This window comes from Aptenodytes patagonicus, chromosome 6 (genome assembly GCF_965638725.1).
Source record: "Aptenodytes patagonicus chromosome 6, bAptPat1.pri.cur, whole genome shotgun sequence".
NCBI lineage: Eukaryota > Metazoa > Chordata > Aves > Sphenisciformes > Spheniscidae > Aptenodytes > Aptenodytes patagonicus.
The window spans coordinates 24,017,404-24,044,082 of NC_134954.1; the positions used below are offsets into that span (position 1 = coordinate 24,017,404).

At 47.1% G+C, this 26,679-nt stretch overlaps 1 protein-coding gene across 19 annotated transcripts in view; it reads right to left on the reverse strand.

Moving 5' to 3' along the window:
* Nucleotides 1–26,679, reverse strand: part of MBNL1 (muscleblind like splicing regulator 1) — a 110,868-nt gene that overhangs the window by 17,042 nt on the left and 67,147 nt on the right. For all 19 annotated transcript variants that reach the window (XM_076341521.1, XM_076341505.1, XM_076341520.1 and 16 more), the window contains 3 exons: nt 13,795–13,965; nt 7,664–7,864; nt 421–678 (listed from right to left, as the gene is read on the reverse strand). In XM_076341521.1, the coding sequence (XP_076197636.1) occupies nt 421–678; nt 7,664–7,864; nt 13,795–13,863 (528 nt within the window). In that variant the 5' untranslated portion in view covers nt 13,864–13,965. The remainder of the gene's footprint in view (nt 1–420; nt 679–7,663; nt 7,865–13,794; nt 13,966–26,679) is intronic.

A 26,679-nucleotide genomic window follows, 5' to 3' on the forward strand; every position in this document is an offset into this window, starting at 1 on the left:
ATTAACACAGTAAGATCGACTTCAAAGTAAGTCTCTACAAACACAGACTTACAGTAACTGAAATATGGGTTTATCTATCTGTGCAACTAGATAGATACACATCTACCCACACACAAACATACAATAAACTATATATACATATATGCACACACACGTACACACACGCACACACGTATGCACACATATATGTACATATAGATACTCTGTACATGAGCAGGCAAAATTAGTGAAACACCTTAACGGTCTGAAACTACTTAAGAGCAGATCTGGCACCACATGCTGAGAAAGCTCATTGCACCATGTAGTGACTGGGATCCTCGAGCACACGCATACGCACCCCCCTCCAGCAAGAACAGCTAACACATCAATTATTGTCTCTTGTCAACATACTTCTATTCCAGAAGCGTTTTCCAAACTCACCATGGCAGCTGCAGTCGCTGCTGCCTGGGCAGCTGCAGCTTGGTTAACCTGGTACTGGGCAGCCTTGATCTTGGCTTGCAGATGTGCAGGAGGGTGAAAATATTTGCACTTTTCCCGTGAGCATCTCCCTTTGATGTAATCCATGCAGACAGTGACCGTGTTGTCATTGGTGTCGATCATCGCGCTGTCGGCAGGGTGAGCAAACCGGCAGTCATTCTCTCCCCTGTTGCAGTTGCCACGCTGGTACTCTCGACATACCTGCAACACCAGGAAAAGAAAATCGCTTAATTTCTGAACATCTACGAGGGCACTGCAAGGATGAGCGCCTGGCCCCAGGAGAAGCAGAGTGGTGGTGGGACAGTGGGCTTGGCTCCCTGGCAGCAGGGACCTGGCTTCTCTAAAGCCACTTCTGATGTCAAAGAGCATCAAAACCCACCAGGATCAAGAGCCAAGCACACAGCAGGTTTTATTTTGGCTCCCGCTTAGCCGCCCACAGGGCTTTTTCTGTTTTCTGAAGAAACTTGCTGTGGCTAGCTCTCAGAGATCACCCCAAGCACCATGGTGTTCAGACACGGTCGTGCTCCACTGTGATCTGGCTGTGCCTGAGTTAGCAACACTTGATGCATTAATTAAGGTGACTGGCCACAGGTGCCAGGAGGATGACTGCATGGCTGCCCCTGAGCAGCCCCACCAGACGGGCCCTTCGTGCCCATGCCAGAGAGTGAGCTGCACCCGCCGGGGCATGTGGCGCTGCACCATCCCCCACGATCCAGGCATCTGCCACGAGAGGGCAATCCAAAACCCGCAGTGGCAGTGGCTGCCTCTCCCGCGCTGCCCAGCAATTGCCCTGCAGATCAGCAGAAGGTGGGCCCCGTTGGGAAAGAGCAGAGGCTGCAGCCAGAGCGGTCACCAGTCCCACTGTCACACTGCCACTGCGTGACAGCAGCCAAAGCAAGCTGAAGGAATCAGAAACTGCAGGAAGAAACCTGCTTGGCTGGAGGGCATCCCCCTGCAGCATCCCCTCTGCTGGTATGCGGGCTCCAGCCCAGGCCTGAGCTGGCACAGGCCCCTCCCGGACCTCCAGCCACCGCCAGTGGTGCAGACACTAACTTCGCCACCAGTGCGACAAGCATTGGCTCCCTCTTCACACACCTTGCAAACCCTGTATTTAAAAAAATGACGTGTGTTCTTTTCATGGTCAACTCTTCACAAACCGCAAACAAAAATGTGTTTGTCATTTTAGTTTTTCAAAGGCTATAGGAAACAGAAAGGGACAAAAGCAACCAAGTTTGTATAAAAATAAAACCACTTTAGTAGATGGAATTTCCTTTTAAAGGTGGGTGCCCATGAGCTTGGATCATCAGTATTTCCTCAAGGACCTTGGCTCTGATCCCTGCAACAAGCCAAATTTGGTTGTTATTTGGTTTCCATCCATGCTAGTGCTCTAGCTGCTTTTTAACCCCTGTGCTGCTTCAAGTACCAGCTGCCCATCATCTAAGACTTATGAAATGACACCCCCGAATGACAAGAGCAATGCCATTTGTGAATCTGCTTGCAGGAAACATCCATTTCCCCAGGGTCATTCCAGCATGACCCTATTTATAGTCTTTTTCCATGCGGTGACAGACTCTGGATGTACATTTGCAGCAGAGCCAAATGAGCCAGTTTAGGCACTTCCCTTGCTCTCGTTCATCCCTGTGGCCCTACTGCTCATAGCTCGGTGCTTGCAGAACTGTTTCTGCAGCACACATGAAACAGGCTGGGCAAATTCCTCAGCTGGAAAATAATCACTTGCCTGCTAGGTAATTCTTCAGCCAGATCTGTTCCCTGGTCTAGTCCCCATGAAGTGGCACGGACCACTTTGCCAGCCAGCATGACACAGGGAGTGACTGGGGAAGGAGGCGGCGCCTGTTTAAGCCATCAAAAAATACAAGTCTGCTTCTGGCATCTGTTGCGTGCTAGCACCATCCCTGCTCACACGAGACTCCTTGGTCTCTCTCCCCCCTCACTCTGAAGCATACACCAAATGGAGCTGGCATATTATTCCTTCTCCAAGAGAGCTGTGTTGGGTTGGTCAGCCCCACCACCTGCGTTGCAACTTGCTCTCTTTCATCATCTAGGAATACTTTCTGGGCCATGAACCAGTGTCTTCTACCCAAACACAGGCCTCCCAAATAGACAAAAATGGATAACTTCCTTTGATTGTTTGTTTGCAGTCTAGAAGTAAACTGAAGTCTTTTCCTCTGAAGATAAAGAAAAGGATGCAACTAATGTCAGTTGACTGTCTTTGCTCTTTGTCTTGTATTGGTGATCCACAAAACTGAGGTCTCAAAACCACTCCACATGTAAACAAGAACTACTCCATTAATAACACAAAGATGATACACACAAATTCATATATAAGTATATATATATAAAAGTATCTGTATACACAGAGAGAAAGAAAACGCATCCACAGATAAGCTAATTTTATCATAGTTAAAAATCAAAGAAGAATGACCAGAAAACTGAAACAGTTAGGCAGATAATCTTTGGCATGTCCTGAGCAAATTTTCACAGAGCTGTCATGCAGTAGCTGAGATAGGCAATGAATGGCTCGCTCTCGGTGCTCCTTAACAGATCTCTGAATGATGGTTTACAGCAGTCAGACACAAACCATGATACTGCTAGTCCTTTTAATTAGTGTGACCAGCAATGGCTTTTCAACCACTGTGACGGTAGCCAAGAAAGTTTCCAATTCTTGTTTATTTAAAAGCAAGCATTGAGAACGGTGTTTTTTGTCACAGGCAGGCAGTAATATATCATTCATCTGCTTGAGTAAAGAGCGGCACAGAAGCATGATATGTTGTCTGGTCTTTCAGATCTGGAGAGCTTTTATTTAGTTATTTATTAATAGCCCTGTAATTAGTATCGTAATTTTCAACTCAGTATGTTAAGAAACATAAACAAAAGAGGCACCTGTACATCTCTAGCCTGTCTGCAAAAATGCTGAGTTATTGCTGCAATATTACTGATTTATCGTAATTCACTTAACTTGTTCTAACTTTGGGCTGAGTTTATTTTGATCGCTCTGCTGGGATTCAAGTTGCCCACCCTGGTGGGGAGACAACCACTGCGTCACCTCAGCTACAGCAGAGGTCCCACGCTGCCCACCCAAAAGCGGGCAGAGGTTTGGCTGGAGGGACATGGACAGCAGAGCTGAGATCCCTGCCCTTCCTTGAGCAAATCACATCTCCTGTCTTCTTCTCTGCATTGAAGAGAATTTATCAAAATGGGCATATTGTTATCCAGTACATTCTGAATGTTTAAACAAACAGCACCGCTAGGTCAGATTTCCTGATTACCCAAGATCTGAAAATCTCCAAGAACTTCTATGCTGCTTCTTTCTGGCAGAAGATGGTATATATGAAGAAAGCAGGAAACAGCAGCTTGGCTGTGGTCATTCTTGATTCTTGAATACTTCTAATAGAAAATGATGGCATTCAAATGGAAACACATGCGTTTTACACAAAATGGTTAGGCAATTCCTTTCTCTCTCACTTCCCTGTCCTTCTCGCTTCTCTTCTAGTTCACTTGAAGAGCCACACTTTTGTTCAAGATATTTCTGGCAGGAGAGGAGTGTGAGGAAAGCTGTAGGAAAAGCCTTAACCCATGAAATTTCCACCCTGAGACCCAGATTCCTTATGGGAGTGACTGAACGCACTGGACACCCAAACACCTGCATGCTATCTGTACAGGTAACACGGTCCAAATATGTATGAAATTAATCCTACTGCTAGTTAACAGTCACTGACCTTATCTTACGAATATTCATATTAATTCAGAAGACTAGGCACACTGCCTGACAGATTTGTGTTGTCTGCCTGCTTTCCTTAAAATCCCAGGTATACGTATTGAGAGCTTTTAGTTGTGGAACAGCCCGATTCAGTATCCCAGAACACGTGTGCTAACTTAATTAACGCCACAGTACATCATTCTTGAAAATAAGTATTTAAAATTCTAAGCAGAACAAATCATATTCCAAGATTAGATGCTAACATTATAGCGGTTATTTTTCTCGAGGACAGTTCATTCCAAGGGAGAGCGAGCTAAGCCTTATAAAGCCCTCTAATCATGTCATAACAAATGACAATACCGACAGCAATAAGCTCACTTAAAGAGCAGGCAGATATCAGACAGTGCCACATCTTTCAAATCAGTTCTGCATTTCTGTAATCTATAAAGTACATTAAAATGTTTTGCTGTTCATAAAAATGATGTGCTTATTTGGTATTTGTGTACTAAATTTGGATACACCAATATACTGGAAAGCACTGGCAAATTATCTTCTCACCTACTTAAACTATTTAAACTGCATCTGCTGAAGGGAAAAAAAGAGGAGGAAAAGACACCCCCCACCCAACAGATACTAATTTTGTACAACAGCAGCGTGGTGTGGAATTTGCAGAGTCGGTGGCTCAACCTGGATGTACTCTTGATCCCAGTCAAAATAAAAAGCAAAACTTAAACAGTTTAAAGGGTAGAAGAAACTGGATTTCTTTAAAGTGATCTACATGGTGCAATGGCTAGGGCAGAGTGAAGGGAAGGGCCCTGTTAGGAAGGCTGGGCTGGGACAGCCCTCCTCCAAGGACGACACCTCTCGAGCGGTGCCTACTGAGATGCAATTACAGCAGAGAAGGCTGCTGGGTGCTGACTGAGCTGGGATGTTAAGTCAACTGGAGAACATGGCTAAGAAGTAGGTGTCCTGCTTGACCACGTTCTGGCTGTGAGCTGAGCCCACGGGAGGGTGGTGGTGCCTCCCCAGCACTGCAGAGGGCTCTCCCTGGTGCAGGGTGCTGCCTCGTGGGAGCTCGGCCAGCGTGCAGGGACCTGGCACGCTCTTGCACTGCCAGTTTTTCCTGCAGCGAACGAAGTCTGCTCCTGGAGGAATCCCCGCACCGTGCCATTTCACCAGGAAAGGTGACAAAAGAGGCACTCCTCTAAGTCTCTGCACTTATTTTCAGGGGTTTCCAACTTGGCCATCATCTTCCTTTCCATACAAGTTCAAAGCAAAACCATTCAGCCTTTTTTTTAAATTTTACTGATTTCAGATGCTTTTGCTGGCTTTTCCTAATTGATAAAAATGTTTTTTACTGCAGACTGTGCCCCTGGGTGTTTTGTGAGAGTAACACTCTCACAACTCCCTCTTGTGCAGAGGAGTTTGGCTCAGCAGTGTATCACTTCTCTAAATAGCTATATAAAGAGAACGCAAGCATCCAGAGGATCAAATCCTGCATGTTGAAGTCCCACATTTCATTAGCTTCCCATGCACGTTGGTCACAGTCTGCCAGACAGCACAAGCTCTGCCCCAGAGGCTCCACATGAAGAGGTGCCCCTGCGCAGCCCCTCTCAGGCTCCCACTGATGTACACGCTTCCCTGGCCGTGGGCAGAGCTGGTGCTTGGGGACTTCGGGTACATCCTGCTCCTGCTTACTTGAGCCCACAAGTCCCCAACATCACTGACCAGTGCCGTGGCCTCTACATGGGTGGAAGCACAATCAAACACAGCAGCTGACCTCGGTGCTGCAACCCAAAGGGCTCTCCGCCATCGGCATCCTCCTCTCGGTACTCATTTCCAAATCTAGCATGATTTATTTATGAATTTATCTAATTGCATTTTGGTTTTAATCCACCTCTGGCAGGTATCCACCGTGAAATAGAGTCCTCAAAGGAAAAACATGTCTTAGTGATTCCAAACAGCCACCCGTGCGCCAGCTCTCAGCTCAGTGCGGCTGCCTCTCCTGTAACCTGACCATGCTTTGGGGAATGCCTTCCTCGGAGAAAACATCTCTAAAAAGGGAAATGATGTGATCCCGCAGAAGGGGAACCTGTGATGACGTCAGCTCTGAGAATAGCGACAGTGGGAAACACTCACTGCCAGAGGACCCTCCACACTCCTCCCAGCTTGCAGCCTCTGAGCAGCAGCTTGTCAGTCAGAGATGCAACTAAGAAAAAGGAATTAATTTTCCTTGTAAGGAGAATTAATCCCTGTTAATGCAGATGCATGGGCAGAAACAAAAGCATTACAATTACAATTGGCTGCATTTTAAAACAGAGATCCTTCTTGCTCCTCCCATCATGCTCCCTGAGTTCAGGGACCATATCCAAGAGCAGATCAACCCATCCACCCCCCACACCCTCAAGCCTTCACACCCTCCCCACGCAGAGGAGATGTTGCAGTACCAGGATCTCTGAGACCTGCCACTGCACTAATGCTACAGGAGCGCTAGTGCTGAGCACTGGCCACCGGGGTGGGGGCTGAGGGCAGAGCAGGAGGGCTGTGGCTGCAGGGATGGGTCATGGCACAACTCAGCCCCCCCCACCGCTGATCAAAGCTGCTGTCGGCTGCTGCACGGTGCCGGAGAGGGAGAGCACCACCAGCCGTGCTACAGGGAGAGCGGACCTCTTGCAGGCAGTGCATGCCCTAACACACAGCTGTGTCCAACAGACAAACGGGGTGACAGCAGATCACCCTGCCTGCTCAGCCTCTCCCATCGCCGCCTTTTAACCACCAGACCTGACCGGGGCTGTGGAGCGCCTGCACACAGGCTGTGCTCGCAGGCTGTGCTCGCAGGCACGCCCCAAGTGTGCAGCAGCCGGCAGCACATTGCTGGCTCACTGCCCACGCTGCCGCAGCACCGATAAGGTGCCGAAAACACTGTCAGGCCTTTCAGATAAAAAAGATTCAGGGCAAGGGAGAGTACCAGCTAGAGTGCACTAACACTTGTCAGGGTTGTAGCAAGGTTGATAAGCCGGGCGCGGGAGGCCGGTGGGGGAGTGCTGGCACCATCTGTCCAGAGCGAAAGTGAGAGGCTGAAAGCCATCTTTTACCCAGGTAGCTGAAGCTCTGCCGTTACACCCGCCCCTGGTGCTCACTACCCGTGCCTGTACAACCCTCACATTAACACCTTCTGGGCACACACAAACAGTTTCAAGGTGCTCTTGCTGCTGCCACAATTATTGTCATTCCTAAAAGGTCTCAGTATTTCCATTTTTTTCTGCAACGGAGGGTCAGAAGCAGAACCACAAGCATTAACTTACTATATTATCACTCAGTCACTCCCTGTCCTTACTCGTCACCAAGATACGACATTATCAGCTGAAGCAAAACCTGCATTATTTTCTTTCACAAGAAAAATGTTTTATATCTAGGAGACATAAGTGATACAACTTGTGAGAGTAAGTTACACATATCAGCTCCTACCTCCAGCCTGTCTGTCCTCATTAGCTTTTGGGCAGCAGCGGCGGCAGCGGCAGGAACCGGGACACCAGGGTTCCCTGTCACCAGCATCGGGGCGGTGGGCAGGATCTCTGCTGGGACCAGGCCTGGGGAGACAGGCCCCAGGTAGGGGTTGAAGGCGGCTGATGCGTTGGTGGCTAAGCTTGGTGCAACGGAAAACATCGGCTGCAATCAGAGAAAAGAAGAAGAAAGACACTTTAAATATTTATACTTGCCATGCCATCAGCATAATAACTTTTTGGCTATCATCTTGAGCACAATGGTGGTGAGTTTCTGTTACTAATGGGAAAGAAGCATTTGTCGTGTCTGTGGGACGTGAAGAACACCCGTGCAAACATTGCACACGAGCAAGACCATGAGGACAGGCATCCCCTGCCAGCCTCCGCTGGTTCTCCTGCTCAAGCTTCCAACACGTGGCAGCTCTTGGAGCAAACTCTCATTTGATCTGCACTTGAGGAATGCCATCATTAACGAGCACGCCTCACAGCCACAGGAGAAAGTCGGAGGCTCTTGGCGGCACACGTCCAAAATGTGTACAAACATCCGCTCTTGGGAAAAAAGGCATCTGCGTGAGAGCCCCAACACACCATCAAACCACACTCAACTTCAGACACAGATAAATACATTTCTGACCCTGATGACAGCCAGCTCTGGTTCAGAAATTACAGGAGTTTAATACAGGAACAAGACCAGACAATCATAATCATTTATTTTTACAAAATTAAACAGGCTGTCCACGCAGATATTCAGAAAGAAATATACTGCATCAAGGATATGCTTTATTTATACTAAAACATTAAGCCAGAGAGAGAGAGCATGCAAATACCAGGGGGTTTTGTTTGTTTGCTTGTTTTAAAAAAAGAGTCAGATGCCCTTGTAGGCTGTCACATGTTGTGAAGATAATTGGATGTAGAAGACCAAATAATGCTGCAAGACCCAATGCGGAGCTGTTACACTGCAGTAAAGATTAAATAACTCTTCTGCCCCACTGAATGCAAAGGCACTGCGCTACCAGTGTAATTGCCAAATAAAATTTCATCTGGAGTGTTTACCTTTAGTATCTAAATAAAGTAGTTACTCAAGGCATTTAAATTTTTTTTCCAAACTAATTGCTAGAGGGAAAAACAACTATGGAGTTAACACAACTCTTTTTCTCTGTTTCATATCTGTTTCAGCCAGACAGCATATAACACCACATGTTTTTGTATTCCTGAGGAAATGACTGAACTGTTTGGAAGCAAGGAACAGGTCCATTTGAAACACTGGAGAAAAACACATGCAAAGATTACTGAAGAAAAAAGACCGAAAGTTGTGTAAATGGGAACAATTTCTTTAAAGTCTCTGGTTCTTCATCAATGTGAATGAAAAACAAACAGGCAAATTTTACAGGAAATAAAATATTACTATTAAATACACAATTAATGGCACTTTTCATTACTGTGTTATCAGCTATGTAATAATGAACATTGAAAATAAAACTATGAACCAGTCTGTTAGTGTGTAACTTAAGAGATACCAATGTCTGATTTCAGCCCAATATAGTCACTGTATAAAAGACTATTCCATTTATTTTCTACTGAGAACATTTTATACTACTATAAATATCCTGCAGCCTTTAGACCATTGCAAAATAATAGCATATTTTATCACAGCCACTGCATATTATTCTGAAACTCACAGGTATTTCGCAATGTGCTGTACACATGTAAATTAGGAGATAAAAAACTATCTTACAGTCGTATCAGCCCAGACTCGGAGCCACGTTGCTGGCAGAAAGAGACCATGAAGTGGTGAAACCTGGGCAGCACACAACCACTTTCGGTAGCAGACCAGGGCACAAAGCCACCCGAACACTCCTGCACCAAGGAAAAATTTCTGGCAATACAGTGGCCCCAGAGGACACATGGCACAGACTGGATCTGCCCAGGGACCATCCCCAGCCCTGACCCAAGGCTCGGGTGGCTGTGGGACGGGGAGGAGCGGGACACCAGTGCACTGCTCCCTCTGCCGCAAGGGTCACCCCAAGCACGGCCCTGCCATCCATGAGCATCAGCCGAGGGTCAGCCTGTAACTGCAAACTGGTCAGAACTGGGACCCTGATGCCACGCAGGAAAGGAGAGACAGGGGGGGAGGCTCCAGGTCAGTCCGAGCCACTGGGCTCGTCTCTGCTGCTTACTGCTCACTTGTTTTCCAGCAAGCTTTCACTTCTTCATCTCTAGAAGCAGAGGTAGTATTTCTTTATCACCACGACCAAACCATACAACTACTTACTGGCCTTGCAGTTAGGGCCCTACCATGCAGAGAGAACAGAGGTGAAGGAGGACATAGCCTTGGATGCTGCTTTGTGCTGCCAGATGCCCCAGAATCCACATCATCCCATATACTGAATAATTCTGCTCTAAAAATGCCTGTGCACAACCAACGTGAACCTCACCAGTGGGTCTGATCTCCACAGCTCTGCCTTTCAAAGGCACTGCTCACTAATGGGGTCTATCGATTGGGAAGGAGACACGGGGGCACCTTTGGAAATTGGCCTCTGCATCGCAGCAGAGCCACAGCTCCTCCCTGGACAGACAGACAGACGGGCTTTCTGCCAGCGCCCCAGCTCGCCATCCCCGCAGGACCGGCTGCCCGCAGGGAAGGAGCTGGACTCATTTAATGCATCTTTAAGAGTCATCTACCAAGCACCTGCCGTGCCAAGGAAAGCACAAGAATGTACCACATACACAGAGAGAAACACTGACAATCTACAGCTACTTGTGAATTACAAACACACCTGCAGGAAGGTCTGGGACCTTGCTCTGCTGCGGATTTGCACCGGCAGTGTGCAGCTGATCGCCTCTGGAGCGCCAGCGCTCTGCAGAAATGCATGCCTGACTAAGAGCCCCGCGGTTCAGGCCTGTATAGAGCAAGCAGCCTCGGGGTTCCTCGTGCTCCCAGCGCTCCACATGGCCCTGGAGGCGAGGAATGGCCCCAGCGTCTCCAGCCACATTCGTGGTCCATCTCTGCTCTTCTGGTCTCACATCTGCATCTTCCTGCTTCTGTTCAGCATTTTTCACACTCTTCCACACTGGAAAAGGCAAATCCAGGGTCTGATATTGCTATTGTGCAGCAGCACAGCATCACCCATTGATGTGCTAGTATCAACTGATGTGCTAATACCAACTGATGCTCTAGTACTAAAGCATTAGTCTAGTTGAGCCCAACTCCCCCTAAACCAGTTTACAAGCAAGGAGGGCAGAACCAATTCGAGCAGGCAGAGCTCTTCCTCAGGATCTCTGTGCTTGCAGTCAGCAGGACACGCAATCCCCGCTCACCATCTGAAATCCCCTCCCTCAAGTGCCAGCTAAAGACAGATAAAAGAGTGAACTAAAAAGGAAAGATGGGAAAAGTCCACAGACATTACTTGCAACTAAGATAAAACATTTATCAAACACAAATATGAGTGAAAGGATCCTACTGCTTTGCTTACCAAATTAGAGTCTCTTGTTCAGTTAGTTCACTTACTTTTATTAAAGCATAGACTTGATTTTTGTAAAACAAAACAGACTGACTGAAGCATCGTTAGATGGGATGATATAAATCACTTGCTAGAACACCCTGAAATAACATCCATTTCAACTGTGCTAAAAAATAAAGTAATTTTAAGGCCAAATTAGTAGGATGACATCCTACTAATGGAAACACTATTGCTGGGACAGCCAACGGCCCTTGCTATGAAACCTCATATTCAATGAGACTGAATTCTGAAAATACACAGTCTGTCATGTCTGAACTCAAGTGTTGTACACAGAAATTACCCAGGCACGGGTAGAAGGTTTGTGCTGCACTTCAAAATATACTGACTTAAATTTTGCTCGTTAGGGACAGTGTGAGTGTAGCATAAAGGAGAATTTAAATTTTATTTAAATGTTATCCTCACACTAGCCTGTTTTTACAGAACGTTAATCCAAAGGACTGCATTAGTATTTTTTTTCATGTTTACCCAAATGTTGGTGTGTGCCTACACACTGCTTTGTATAAACCCGAGCATGCCGTATTTGGTTACAATTCATGAAACAAACAAACAAACAGGTTAACAGAGAAGAATATTTTAAGCAATGGTTCTTACTGTTGGCTGCCTTTTGACTTAAGCTTTCTCAGAGTCCCAAATATGAATTTGCTGGTACTAAGGCTGTATCACTGTACTAAAATCAGGAAATAAAAGTAAAATTGTGCCATGTGCACACGTCTGTTTTGAGCTGTTGAAATTGAAAAATCATTTTGAGGTTGCTCTGGAGTTAAAGCACGTAAAGTACAGACTGCTTTTGAGCTGTCTAGCTGTACAGACACTTAATTTTGTTTCTGATCTGAAAGCCATCAGCAGCGGGCACCAGCCCACAGGCAGCCACATTTCTCCTGCAAGACAGGAGTAAGGAGCAGGCTGCACTGCGCAGTGTTAGGACATCCCCTGAAGCACTGCGGTGCCACAGCATTTGGTGTCTGTGCACTGATGCTGCCTCAGCTCATCTCCTTGCCCAGGTGATACAGACAATTTTACTTAAAGAAAAGCCAATCAAAAGAGAGAAAACAAAACGTGGTATCTTCTCACACTGTGCTAACAGGTACTAAAGTCAATTTACTGTGAAAATCCTACCACAACATTTTCTGCTTTTCTCCCCCACACACCCTTTTTCTTGAAACAGCTGAGGCATAAAGCTCTGTGGAAGAATAACAGTTATATAAACTGAATCAAATAAGCTACAACATATTTACTGGTATTCTGTACACCCACAAAACAGGGGGCCAAATAACCATTTGGCACAAGTATGAGAGTCCTTCCTGCTGAGATGATTTTTCCTAAGGATTTAGCTATATTTTGAGGAGTATTAATTGTCAGTATGTTTTTTGAAATAAAAGTTGAAGAACTCATCTAACAGAGTGAATATAGGTTTCCTAACGGAACGTATCTGGAATTAAACTCCCTAAATTCTACCTTTGCCAGCAAGAAAGGAACAAAAGAATTGTCAGAGAAGTGGTAATGCAGATGTATTTATTTTATATATATATTTCAACTTATTTTTTCCTTTGCTGCCATTTTACCCATTGAAGGAGAGAGCTTCAGCCAGGGGAGCATTATTTGCCTTTTTATGTAGAATATACCAGCCTTGCTCATACATTAATCAGCGCCAGTCTCGCTCATACATTAATCAGTACCCTCTAATATCTGAACTAGAAATTTATATCAAAAGGGTTCTGGGCCAAATTTATCCATAGGTTAGCTCAAATGACCTCTCTGGATTGCATTAGAGAGGGATCTGGCACAGGGTGTTCAGCTCCCAAATGTGTATGTGCATGGCGGGTTGATGCCAGTCATCTTTACATTTGCTGAAACGAGGGATTATTGCAGAGCAAGAAACTCAGCCATGGCGTTCGACTTTGTGGAAAACTGCACTGCGCTTACTTACTAAGGTATAAGAGAAACAGATATGATGTAATATATGATCACATTTTACTGTGACCAGATGAGAGATTTTTGATAGATTCTCCTTCCCCCACACCTTGATTTTTTGTAGAAGGTATGATTATCTGTACTTCTTCTTCCTGCCAAGCCTGAGCTGTGGATCGTGCAGGTCAGACTGACATGCACCATACATCACTCAGGGCAAGCTTTCTGCTCTGCCTGACAACGTGCTGTAAAAACCAAAGTCCAATTCCAGCAAGTAATTCCCTGAGAAGGTTCCCCTGAGTGAATGGAAAACATCCAGTGGGAATCTTCTCAAACCCAGGAATTTCCTAGAGCACATGAAACTGCAAAGGAAACGTCTATTTATGAAAATCCCACACAGATAATTCACTTTCTTAGTTTTAAGAAACAAGTTGCAAAAAATTAATTAAATTAACAAAAGATTAACAAAATTAATTAGATTAACAAAATTACTTCAGGCAACAGAGAGTTAAGCAGTACAAAGACATACAGACCAGCATTTCATTGTATTTGATTTCTCCACCAGTTACCAACGTTTGTGGCATTTTACAGGCACGTAAGCACACCTACTAACTTACTTCAACTACAACTCATTGTACTCATTGATCGAAACAAGAAGTGTACATACCACAGGCTGCAACGGGGCACCAGGCATCATGGCATTGGCAAGCTGCATCTGCTGGGCCAGCATGGCCATATTCTTCTGCTGAATCAGGTTATTGCGTCCATTTATCTCCAGCTGTGTTTTTAAGTGTGGTGGTGGGTGAAGGTATTTGCAGTTTTCCCTTGAACATCGACCCTGAGGAAGAGAATTCACACAATTGCCTTAGAAGCTATAGGCGTATCTTCATTCCTTATGTCATCAGCTAAAACAAACACAACACACGCTACAGACCTAGGAGGAAAGCCCCTGGCTACTTCTCTAGGCTATCACATACTGACCAGAGCAACTTGACAATTCTAGTATCAGCTGCTTCCTTTGCTTTTCTAAACTATGTATTTCTGTAGTACGACTCCAAAAAATACTGTTTCTTTAAAAAGCTGCTGAAGGCAAGCAAATACCAGTTGTTTTGAAAGTAGAGCATGCCCATCCTCTACGGGCACACGTTTTTGCTCAGTGAAAGCTATGCCCATTGGGACTCAGAATGGCTCCCCCCTCCCCATAGAGCTGCCTCCAGGAAGCAAGCGGCTGCGGAGCCAGAAACCCAACAAAAGAAATGTGGTCTGGCTGCAGCAGTGAGCCTGCAAAAGCTCACGTGCAACTCTGAAAATGTTAAAGGCTCACTTCTCTCTCTGCTGTGCAGGGGCACAAGAAGCACTGAGCGCACAGCAAGACAGGTGGTCAAAGTAGCATTACCAGGAAAACAGCACCAGCTCTGCGCTTTCACTAGACCCGGAATACAGCATCTTTGAAGAAAACCTCTTACGTATGAGCCATTTTTGTTGCAATTGTGTAAACCAAACAAGAAAATCAGAATTAGCTTGTTTCTAAATTTTTTATTAAATTCAGATGTGGTAAACAACAAATTTCATGCACTAATTTTATTTGGATGAAAGGACATTCATCAATTTGACAACCATTCACATCAAGAAATAATAAAAAATAATTCTATGTACAATATATACCCAAACCCCACTGTTTGGGGGTTGTTAACAAGTTTGTAACAACTCCTTGTTACCACATAAACCAGCTTCGCACACAAGACAACCCTCCTTGGTTGAACTCTTTTAACACGGTCTCTTGCTCTGGGTGCACCCACCGGTAGGCTCCCACCTGGGAGCAGGGCAGCTGGTGCTCGGCAGCGCTGGGTGCTCAGCCGGCGGCTGGGGCACGGGGAGCTGGGCACGAACGTGACTTCTGAAAACTAGCCCCAAGTTCCCCCCAGCTGTAGCTCCACTGTAAAAACCTCTAAAATGAAAGGCACAGCCTGAGCAAAGGGCACTGCCTGCACAGCCGCTCAGCCACGGTGTGTGGCAGAGGGAGGTCAGGGAAGAGAAACCCCCTCTCCTGGGAAAGAGAATCCCCTCTTCTCATGGCATGTGAGCTGTGGTCTCGCATGCCATGAGACTTCAGAAAATACAAATTCATTAATATGGACGCTTTAGACACTAATTGTTCTTTAAAATTGTAACACTGGAGCCCATGCTTTCACTAAAGGGATGATAACAATAAAAAAACCCAAACTAAAAAGGAGAATTGAATGCTTTTCTGGAAAAAAACAGATTCCTTAAATTACATTTTTTTTCCTTTACTTATTCATCTTTGAAATAAATCCAAACAGGAACAATGACAAAGCAAAAGAGAGCCTTAATTTAAGTAAGAAACTGTTTTTATCAGGAAACAAATTAATTCAATATAGTTTGACCTTATACTGCAATTTTGCTCAGAAAGTTAAAATGTATTCTTGTTACAAGATCTGCCAGAAATCTAATTTGTTCAATGATTTTTGTCTCCCTTAAGGCTGGGATAAACGGTTTGCTGCTGCCCCCCTCCCAATCCATCTCTCCTGCTAGCAGTCCAAAGTTCTTAAAACTCATTTTCATAGTTATTCAATTGACATCTGAGTGATCCTTGCATAGGAAGATATACCTGATACAAAGAAAAATACGTAACGTTTTGTGGATATCTTTAGGCTACACACCAAGATTACAGAAAGCCCTATGTATATGAAGACCACTACTGTAATGAACGGCAAAGAAAGTTCATCTTTCAGAGCTTCCATTCATAATCCCTGAGCATATTTCCTTGAATGAAACGCTTTTTCCATCACATGATCCCGTCTACCTCCAGAGACAACACAGAAGAGCTGAGCGACTGCTGCCAGTCACAATGGGAAGGCGCAGACGAACAGAAACTGCAGCGCAGGCTGCCCCGGCGTTCGGCCGTGCTGTGCTCGCTGCCACCTTGCTGGCCGTGGGCCGCGGGGCTGCAGACATCAGTCTTCTCGTTTGTGGCAAGAGTCGGAGGGGTCCCCCAAGCCCTTTGGTGTGGGGCCTTCCCCTTACACAGCCCTGTGACAGGGCTCTCGCAGGCGTTTGCTCGTTGGTCTGAGGGGTGCTATGGGCTGTCCTCGGCAGAGCTGACACACAGAAAGGATCACTGAAGTCACTTGCAAGAAAATCTCCCTAATAACACAGCTCCAAATGTTGGAAAGCAATCAAGACAGGGGCCAGATAATGCACAAAAGCTAAAAGCACAACATCTATACTACAGATAAGATGGGGGAAAAAAACATGTGCAGCCTGAGAAAATATTTTTACAGGGGAATGGAGTTTCCTACTGCAAATAAAGATTAGGATACTTCAGTAACTAACAATTCATGAGTAGAAAAGACAAATTGATGGTGGCAACAGGAATTGGTGTTTATGGAGCATGAATTTTATACGTGTGTGTGTATATACACATATACATGCATGCATATATGCATCTGCTGGTTGCTGTTCCACCCATGGGAGCTCCCCAGGACACCTCGAGCACCGCACGGCGAGAGCAGCGGCGATCCCCCCGGTGGGGATCAAAGCCAGCACCTGACAGCCTGAAGCAGCGGCCAGACTGTGCAGGGGCCAGCACAGCCTGCGGTAGACTGGCTGAAACGACGTGTGGGACATCTCCCACCCGGCTTGTTTGTACGCTCGGGGGAAAGCACATTTTCAGCCTGGGGGGATGCTTTCAGACAAAATGACCCTTGGTTCTCTCCTTTAATGCCTTACTGACAACACAGTTCAGTATTTAAGCCATTTTGCACAAATAAACCAACGTCATTTCAGCACCCCACCCCCCAAAGCATTTCACAATTTTATGAAATGGTAGGTAAAAGGCAAGCACTTTGGAACAGCTTTATTTATGTCAATTTTTCTCTTGATACTAAAACCCATGTTAATTGTTGCTACCACTAAGTAACACAGGGCAAAATTACACATTTACTAGCTGCCTGGAAGATGATATCTTACATTAGCACAGTGTAAAATTCAGACTTAATTACTGCTAATGAGTAACATGAAACTACTACATGTGTTGCTGGAATCAGAGAGGAGCAATTAACAAACCTGATTCCAAAATGCAGATTAAACTCAATGTCCTTATTTCAGTGGTGAGGTCTAGGCTGCTCCACACCTCTCCAGACTGGATCATGACTGTTTAATGTACTTCATAGACTCAAATGCTTTAAGCCCAGAAGAAACCGTTCCAGTGATCTAATGCAATGTCCTCAGGCTCCTGGGAAACAAGGAGGCCCCTCCATTGTTGCCCCATCAAGGCCATCATTTCTCTTCGCTTAGCACCTGATCTTTAAGGAAGACAATTTACTCTGAGTTAAAAACTACAAGAATATACCACATACCCAAGTAAACTGTGCTTATGCTTAGTTATTATTAGCTACTCTCAAAAAGTTTACATCTTTCTTGTTTGTATGTTGCTTTGGAGTCTAGTGCAGCATTTAACTTTAAACCTTTTTGAATTTTCAGATCCTTGCAAATTTTCCAAAAGAAATGCAGACTTCTCTGTTTGGGAAATGGCTTTCTTGTCTTACTTATACTCCATGGACCTTCAGAAATGGTCCACAGAGCGCCCAGGAGTCAGAAACCGCAGGCTGAAAACTACTGTCAAAAATCTCAATCAAGAACACAGACTGCATTCATCTCCTTTATACTGTGAGCAAGTAGTTTCTTAATTACCTTTTCACTAGATTCTGGTAACTTCAGTCAACAAAGTTTAAGGCAGGTTTTCATCTCTCTGAACCTTTTCTGAACCCTTTCCTGTTTTTTTCAATCATAAAAAAAATGAATACTGTAAGTGAGTAAATTCAGAGAAGTGGAAGTCGAGCACACTGGCAGTGTCCTGAAACACTGTACCAGCACACTGGTAGAGTTTTACGAGAATCCTGCTGGACTAAAAGTTATTAAAAATGCTCCTGAGGCTCCTCAGGCACACTCTTCAGCAGAGGCCACCTGCAGATCTCTAGTCCCGAGACAAGCGGGACAGGGCCTCCCCCACAGGCAGAGCCAGCAGGGAAACTACGGGTGCACAGCATGGCGGGGGGGGGGGGGGGGGGGGGGAATCACTCACACAGCGATGTGATATTTGGGCAAAAACCTGTTGCCACGATCCCGTGTTTACTTCTGCACTCTGGACTCCTGCAGGAAGAAACCCGGCTCTCACTCACACTGCAGCCAACAGCTGGAGCGGCAGCTCCCCACCAGCAGCCATGAGGAGAAGAGGCTGGGCCAGGCCCAGGCGATGCTGCTAGAGCCAGGCATGGACATGGACCTGCTACGGCGCCCAGGGCGCACTGGCCTGAGCGAGCCACATTTTGTGGCCACGCTGTGGCTCTGCCACCAGCCTCCCGTGGGAAGCCAGGCCCGGGCGGCCTGAGTGGCCTGCAAGCCATGCAGGGCAGTGCCAGCGCCATCCCCACACATGTCCCTGCTAAGCAATCCTGCTGTCACTAACCAGCACCCATCAGGTACTACATTCCTGACAGCAGTGACACGGCAAGAACATGGCCCTGGGCGCCGTGATGAGCCTTTGTGCACACCCTGCTCACGAATACACCCTGCACAGCGAGGAAGAAGAGGGAGAGCTCGGCCTGTCAGCCGGGTGGCTCAGCGTCCTCCCAGCAGGAATGCCAGAGCAGGAGGACACGCAGGACACTCTCACATGATGTTTTTCTCCAGCTATCATATCAACAACCTTCAGGCAGAGAGCCCAGGCTGAACTAAACAGCGAGCCTGACTGTCATTAAATTAGGGCAGCATGATGTCTGCAGTATTTTAAGCTGTCTAGCCTTGGCAAAAGCAGGTGATGGGGACAGGGACAGGGAGGAGTGGGTGGCACTTGCCCGCCAGGGACCTGTGCGGGGCGCTAGGAGGCGCCCCCCTGCACCCCCCCGTGGTGCTAGGCGTGGGTCTGGCATTAGCTGCCCTGACAGGGCTGGGGGACCGAGGGTGTCATTCTTTGCTGGTAACGCCTCCTGCCTCGCTCTCCAGCGCTTCCCGTGCCCGTGTTAAATATTTACAGGTCACTGACCCGAGCACATGGCAAGCACACGCTGAGCTGCGGGGGGACCTGGCTGCCTCCTCAGCACCGTTTGGGGAGGCAGGAGGGATGGGGCCAGGGGGTCACCGGCCCAGCATCACCCCAGGGGCTCTGTCCATCCGTCTGCCCCCACTGCCTGCTGGATCAGGCCCACCTCTGAATACCTGCCTAATCTAAACGCCATGCAAACATCATGAAATGATGAGGGCTTGCAAGGGCGGTGACAAGAAAAGACATTTGTTTGCAAGCTGATCTACCTGCGCATTACCTTCTGCACCATTCCTCCTCCTAGCAGCGTCTGCAAGAGCCCTTCTCACACCTGTGTGTGATGCTGAGCTGGTGCAGCTCCTGTGTCCCCGTGTAGGCAGCTGGCCCTGACTGCGGGGACACACTGCACCTTCACCCAAAAATGCCCAGAGGTCCTCGTCTGCCACTCACTCCCTGCCACTAACAGCCAGGTCCCACGCTCGGAGGGCACTGACAGACTTGCCACTGGCTTCACAAGCGCTCAGCACACACCACTGGATGTGCCAGCGCTGCCAGATGGCATCGGCACCCGACGCTGCTCCAGGGAAGCTGGGTTTGCATCCCGGCCAAAACCACGGCAGTCGGGTAAGTGAAAAAAGCCAAACCAGGAGCAGCTGCAAAGACGGCAACTGCAGAAGAGCGGGAGCTGCCATGCTGCACGAGGAGCCAGCGCAGGGGTGAGCAACCCCAAATGGCCAGGGACACTGGGATGCTACACGGAAGCCATCAAACACGGCTTTTTCACCCTTCCACAGCTTCCTAAGAAATAAAAAACAGACCCCAAAACATACCTTAAAAAATTGGTTATTGCTAATCTCAATTTTTTGTTGACCTACACACCAAACCCTGCAATCTAGGTATTTTCCTGAAGATTACTGCGTTTTTGTAAAAACTGCTAGTCAGATTACTGTGCTGAGGAGTTTTTAATTGGAAATAGGAATTAATAAAAATGTGTCCATAAGAAAATATTTACTTTGTTTATTCATTTGTTGACAGAAAATGCCTGTTTTCTTTGAGTTTTCTATTTATTCTCCTAGACAGTAGCTCTGCCTCTCCGCATGCACCTTGCCTTCTCTGAGTGCCAGACAACAGCACTTGCCTTTATATTTGGCAAACCACTGCGACATGGAAGGGACAGAGTGAAGCGGGCAAACCTTTCCGTGTTATGTTACTGCTTCCCAACCACAGGGAAATGTGGTTTTCTTATTTTATTTTTCAAATTCTCTTACAGAAAAATCATTACTTATCGGGGCAGACACATTTTAGATGTGCAGATTTCTGTTTAAATGATTGGTAAAACACCATGAAGAAGTATAATCTTTCTAGCTGACAGCAGCTACTATACAAAGGCAGACTTTTAAGTCTTGTTTGAAATATGGGGGCAAGTACACATTTGCTTCTGCTCTCGTTACAGAAGTAAATCTTTTAAACTCATGCTGGCTCTCCATTTTTGTCTTAGTTTTTAATATACAAATTCATTTCCTATTCTGTACATTTCATTTTCATTGCTCAAAAATGCTGTAAAGAACAGTCCACTCCAGTCATGGGATCAGGATGCCCTGGCTGCAGTCTGGACACGTATGCCTGACCCCAGCAGTGTTCAGTCTCCTGTAATGCCTCATCGAGGTGCAGCATGGGGTTAATCAAGGTCTGGTGATCAGGAGTCAGGTTGGGAGTTTTTCTTCCCATTGCCTTCAGGGGAGCAGGGACACAGTACCTGTCCCCCAGGCAGCTTCCCACAGATGGCCAGAAGCACCTCCCACCTATGCAATTTGGTTTTATTCCCCACAAAGCGGGAGGCATTTCATGTGGATATTTGCAGAATTGTGGAAGAGAAAACATGCAAAACTCAGACAAAAAAGAAACCATAGTCAATCCTGTCTTGGAAAAATGACCCCAAAAATTCTGCATTCTGAAAATACAGTGTAAGTATTTCTACAAGACTTGGATCATCTGACAAACATGTTGGAATTTTATATTACACCTAGATATTTAAGACTTTCACATAGATGAGCAAGAAATTAGTCGATTTCTGTGAGGTCACTACTATGTTCTTCTCTACAACACCATTTTTCTGTGAAGTGCAGCACGTCCTGTTTTTCAGATCCCACACTAAATGTTAGAAATACAACAGCAATTCTTGCTCTCTGAAAATAATTTCCTTCCAGAAAACACCCTGATTGCATGTTTAATAATGAAAAAGTATTCTTGGGATTCACTTCTGGGATTGCAAGCTCCTTTATCCACTGCAGTTACGGCTTAGGTAATAATGGGTACTAAATTTTTACTTTTTTCTTGAGGGAATATTTAATGGAAATATCAGCAGAAGTCAATAACTAATTAACAAGAAGATAATTTGAGCTTAGTGTGCTGCAGAGCCCTCTGTGCAACTGCGCCACCACCCAGCAGAGAAGCGTGACCCACTGGCAGCCCTGAGGCATGCAGCGCGGTGCTGCGACAGCCCCGATGCTCACCCACAGCCATGGCGCAGCCCACAGCTTTGGGCAAAATCCTCCGTGCCCTGCAAATGCTCTTTCAAAGGCCAGAGGTGAGCCTTCCCCTCACCCACTGGAGCAGCAGAGTTCATGGCAGCAACCTCACTGCTGACACCAGGTGGGTTTACAAATTAATGGCACCCAAGTTGCTCTTATCCAACCACGCAATCTGCAGAGAAGATCTCAGGGTGGCCTTGGGTCCAGCTTTTGCACCCGTGGCCCTGGCGTCTCTGGCACGCCGATGCTGGTTTCTACCTCTGCTCCAGTAAGGTGCGTGTGAACCCCCAATCTCATGCACACTCAGGCCAAAGCATGCACACTTTGGGCAAGTATCTGCACCGAGGTCTGAAAAGCAGGTCCCTGAGTAGTTCGTGTTTTGAGTAGTTGCTATTAGGCCTTCAAAGCTGTTTTAAGAACTTGCAAACATCTACGGCTTCAGTACCCGCATAAACTTTAAACCAATTCAAATTACTTTCTAATACCTCTCCTTAGAAACACCATCTAATCTATCACACAAAGGAAGAACAGCAAACTCATCACCCTGGTGGACTTGGCTCCAGTCTAAAACTTTCTTGGAAAGCACAGCCTGGTGATGCAATAAATAACGTCTAATTAGCAAACTGCTCTCTCAAGGTCATTACTCCTCCAGGCGCAAGCCATCAGGACCCCATGGCGCCTGTGTGAAGGACCTGCAGAATCCCAGACAAGCCCCCGCGCAGGGGCATTGCCAAAGCCGAGACGCCCTGTCCTCAGAAACTCTGCGAGCAGGCAACAGGAGGTTTTCCACACCCAAGTCCTCGCAGGGTGCAGGAAGGCAGGGAGGACCCAGACCACCCCTCTGTGGCTTGGCACCCGCAGTGCCGTCACCCAGTGTGACACCCAACATGAACCCTCCTCTCCCAGAAGGAGCCCCGGGGAGCCCACCACATCTGCCGCCTCCAGTACACCCCTGAATTTCAGGCTGAGGTTCCTCAAAGCAGGGTTTACTCTGCGTTTGGTTACTTCCACAGGGACACTATTTGCAGTAACATAATGTGTAACTGTTGTCAGTGTTCCCTTTAGCCTCCGGACAGGTTCTGGACTGTGATGGCGCATGCACAGCCAAGAGGGACACTGCTTGGCACCACGTGGTTGCAACCAAACCCACGTAACAGGGGAGAGCAGCAGAGAGGTGACGCTGTGTTTGCATTTATATTTGCAATGTTACCGGCAATTAGACACACTGATAGTATTGGGATGCCTGCCGTTTTGGAGAGAGGGCATCCTTTGCAGAAGAGTTGATTTGGGAGGATCAGCAAACATCAGATTGGGCACAGCCAAAGTAGAAATACAGAATAATTTTGCATGGACAGAGACTAAATAAAGATCACAGTTACTGCTGTCATTTGATAAACACCAGAGAGTGCACACTGAGCACAGTGATCCTGCCATCGTTGTTTAAGGTTATCCTTCTGCAGCAGTATAAAACCAGAAAAAACAAACAGACCCAGCAAGCTGGTGTGTGCCATTGACTCTGTATGTCCCCGGAACGGCACTGTCCCCTTACTTCAGTCAGGGCAAGCCGCCTGACTCCACACGGAGCTTTTCTCTATGCTGCTGGAGTTAGGGTAACATTGGTCACCCTCTGCAAATGTGAAGTAAATACATCTGTACAGACAAGTTTCATAAATGCAGTTGGTCTGGGAAACTCTTAGAACTAAGCTGCGCCAGCCTGCTGGGTCTGTTTATTTATGCTATTTTTATACCACTGTGGTAGCACAACCCGAGTTACCGAGCACTTGCTACACCACTCTGTGCGTGTTTATACAAGAACTACTGCTCACAAAAGCAAACGGGAAAGCTTCTTGTTTTTCATCAATCCACCAACACCGTACCATTAAAATATCACCATAGAAGTCCAGGGGCAGAGGAGAACCAAGAGCACCACTTTGTGTGGAGATGTTACTAGAATAAACCCTGGCTCTTCCCCCAGGGTCCCTGGAATAAACCTCTTGCTCTCCCCCGAGGTGGCAGCGCCGGCCCCATCACTGCAGGGAGAGGCACAACGTCCAGCTGGCGTGGCTTGAGGAGGAGCATGGAGCCCTGCATGGTGCGGCGGGGACACCACTGGCCACGGATGCTAGGGCAGTTTGCTCACCCCAACCGCGAGCCGGCCACTCGCTTCAGAGCCACGACACTCACCTGCAGCCCCGCAGCGCTGCCCCACTGGGACCGCAGCTACCTCCCCTCACCCCCCTTAGCTAACAAAATATTTTAAAAAAGGGACTGTTATCTCTAAACACAGCATAAGTACAGGACTGATGCAACAACCTTTCAATTGAGATTTTTAGCATACGTTGCTGCTCAGGATGTCCTGGAGCCAAATTAATTCTCCAATTAAAAATTGTTGCTTAGCAACAGGGTTTGAGATGCAGGAGAGAAAAGCAGGGTGCCCGTGATGGCTGGCCATGGGTAGGCAGGATGGGAGTGAGAAGCCACCTCTGCTCCAGGGCGCACAGCCCACAGCTGGTGCCGGACCCCCGCCTCGATGGAGGTGTCCATGGGGCACCTTGTGTGCAACAGGTAAAAACAACTCTCCAGTGCCACAGGGAAGCACAAACTGCAGCCCAAACTCTGCTCCAAACTCTGCTCTTGCTTATTCCAAAACAAAACTGAAGTGAAAGAAACACCAGCCCTGGGGAGTTGTTCCAGGTTTTGAGCAAACATTGTTTCCTCGGGTGGTTTTGTGCAATTACGGTTAGATGTATTATCCTGCATGCAGCATTGCTGTTGTTGTTGCTACCATTAAATCAATGAGACAACCTCCATGCCACAGGATGCAAAGAACTCAGCTTTTAAACATAAAAGTGTCTACCAAAAACAGGCTTTAATCTCTGCTGATGGCCTTTGAAAGCTACCACAGCATTTAACCACCTGCAACGTTACGATGGACTCACCAAAGTGTTTCTGTGCCGTTAGTTACCAAATCCTGCTTTTCAAAATCAGACATATAACCCTCTAATATTTAACAGGCTATCTCCTAAAAACAAAAGAAAAAGCTTCTTGTGGCCAGCAGACACTCCTATGAGTGCTGCACATCCCATCTGCACTGCATGAACATTTACCACCCCATCACTATTTAACAATTATTAATGACTGACATAATTAAACCAATCACTTTCGGGTATTCCAAACGTGCCACAATACTGAATGGTAACAGCCACAGCTGAGGATGCTCTGCTGACATTTCCTCTCAGCTGGGGGGCTCTGCCGTCGCTGGCGCCTCCGCACCAGCGCTGCTGGTCCCCCCGTGCTGCAGGTACCCGACCTACTTGCATCTGGGTGAGCCAGATCTAGCAAACCAGCAGCCACGCTGAACGGCACAGCTGTAACAGATTAAATATTTTTGATCCAAAACAAACATGCAAACACCTCCCTCTTTTAGGGAGTATAAATTCCTTCCAACAGCAGAAAGCTTGGCACGTTAAAACCCAAGCAGGAAGATGGCTGTTACGTAAAATCCGAATATTGCCTGTAAATGGTAAAACTATTTATACCAATGCCCATGTGTTTTACAGGAAATCATTTAAGCTATGGTTTGCTTTTTAAAAATAAACTGTTTGCACTTGCTTTGTTGTAGCTGGCCTGCCAAGCACACATTCAGATAAACTTTTTTAATATTGAACAAGAAGAGTTACTGGACCTATTTTACTGACTTGAAGCATACAAACTGCAGTCCTGGTGAGTCAATGGCTACGCTTACGACTCTGAAGCCGGGCAGTGGTCCGGAGGCAGGACCATGATCGCTGAGGCACTACGCCACATTGATGTACAGCCCATTTTGAGACCCAGCCCAACATGCACCAGAGGAGGAGTGGCTGCACCTCAGCTCCTCCGCTGCCCTGGCTGCCCCGGAGCATGGTCAACGGCCCCCCATTGCTGTGGGACCACGGGTGCCTCTCCCCAGAGCCAGTCTGACACCATAACCAGCTGCTGGTTCACTGCCAAACCCACTGGCTGGGAGCAATGCGTGCTAACAAACCCCCAGGCAAATTGCCCATCCGTGCTTGCGGAGGCAGGCCCTGTGGCACACCCCACCGCAGCCAGGCCCCGGCTCACAGCCCGACAACCTGCCAAAGAGATGGCACAGGCTTGGATACTCCCAAATAATTTTCATATGCAACCAGAACGCCTGCTGGTGGCAAATGCACATCTGCAGAGGAAGGAGGTGAGAAGGAAGTGAGGGCACTGGCCCCGTGAAGACCCCTCAGCCCCCTCCAGTCCTGGGCCATGGCACGGGGACACCAATGGAAGCACAGGAGCTGGTGCTCACACCCTCTGCAGACACGCTTTTTCCACTTAAGGTGAAGCTGAAAATTCAGTTTTTTTCCAGGGGGAAACGGCTGTGATTGTTTTCTTTTGTCCAAAACCGCACACTCCAGATGTGTGAGGTTCTCATTTTTTGCTCCCCAAGAGGCATACAAGAGGGTATGGGCATCCTTCACCCTGATGCATCCCTGAGGTTCCTCCAGAGGCTGAGCCGGAGAAACCTGCTGCTGACTGAATGGTAACGAGGTATGCTTTGTCATTAGCCACTCACACAAGCCATGTGAGCACACAACCGCATGACGCAGCCCTTCACTAGGGACCAGATTACTGCAAGAGGTGCAGATCACACCCATTAGCAGCACTCCATCCCAGTGAGCACACAGGCTTCTAAACAAGAAGTACGTACTTAGCCGTCCCGGGATGGAAATACTTGATTTTATACTTTGCACAAACCATCCTGAGGATCTGTCCTTCAAAACACATGCTCTCTATTTTTTAAATTAGTCTGTTCCAAAACTCGTTAAAATCCAAGCAGTCGGTCCCGTCACCAGTGCCCCTCTGCCCTGTGCAGGCCCTGCAGGGCTGGCCCTCGGCACACACCACTCTTGACTTCAAACCAGTGACTTTCCTGACAGCGGAGGGATGAGGG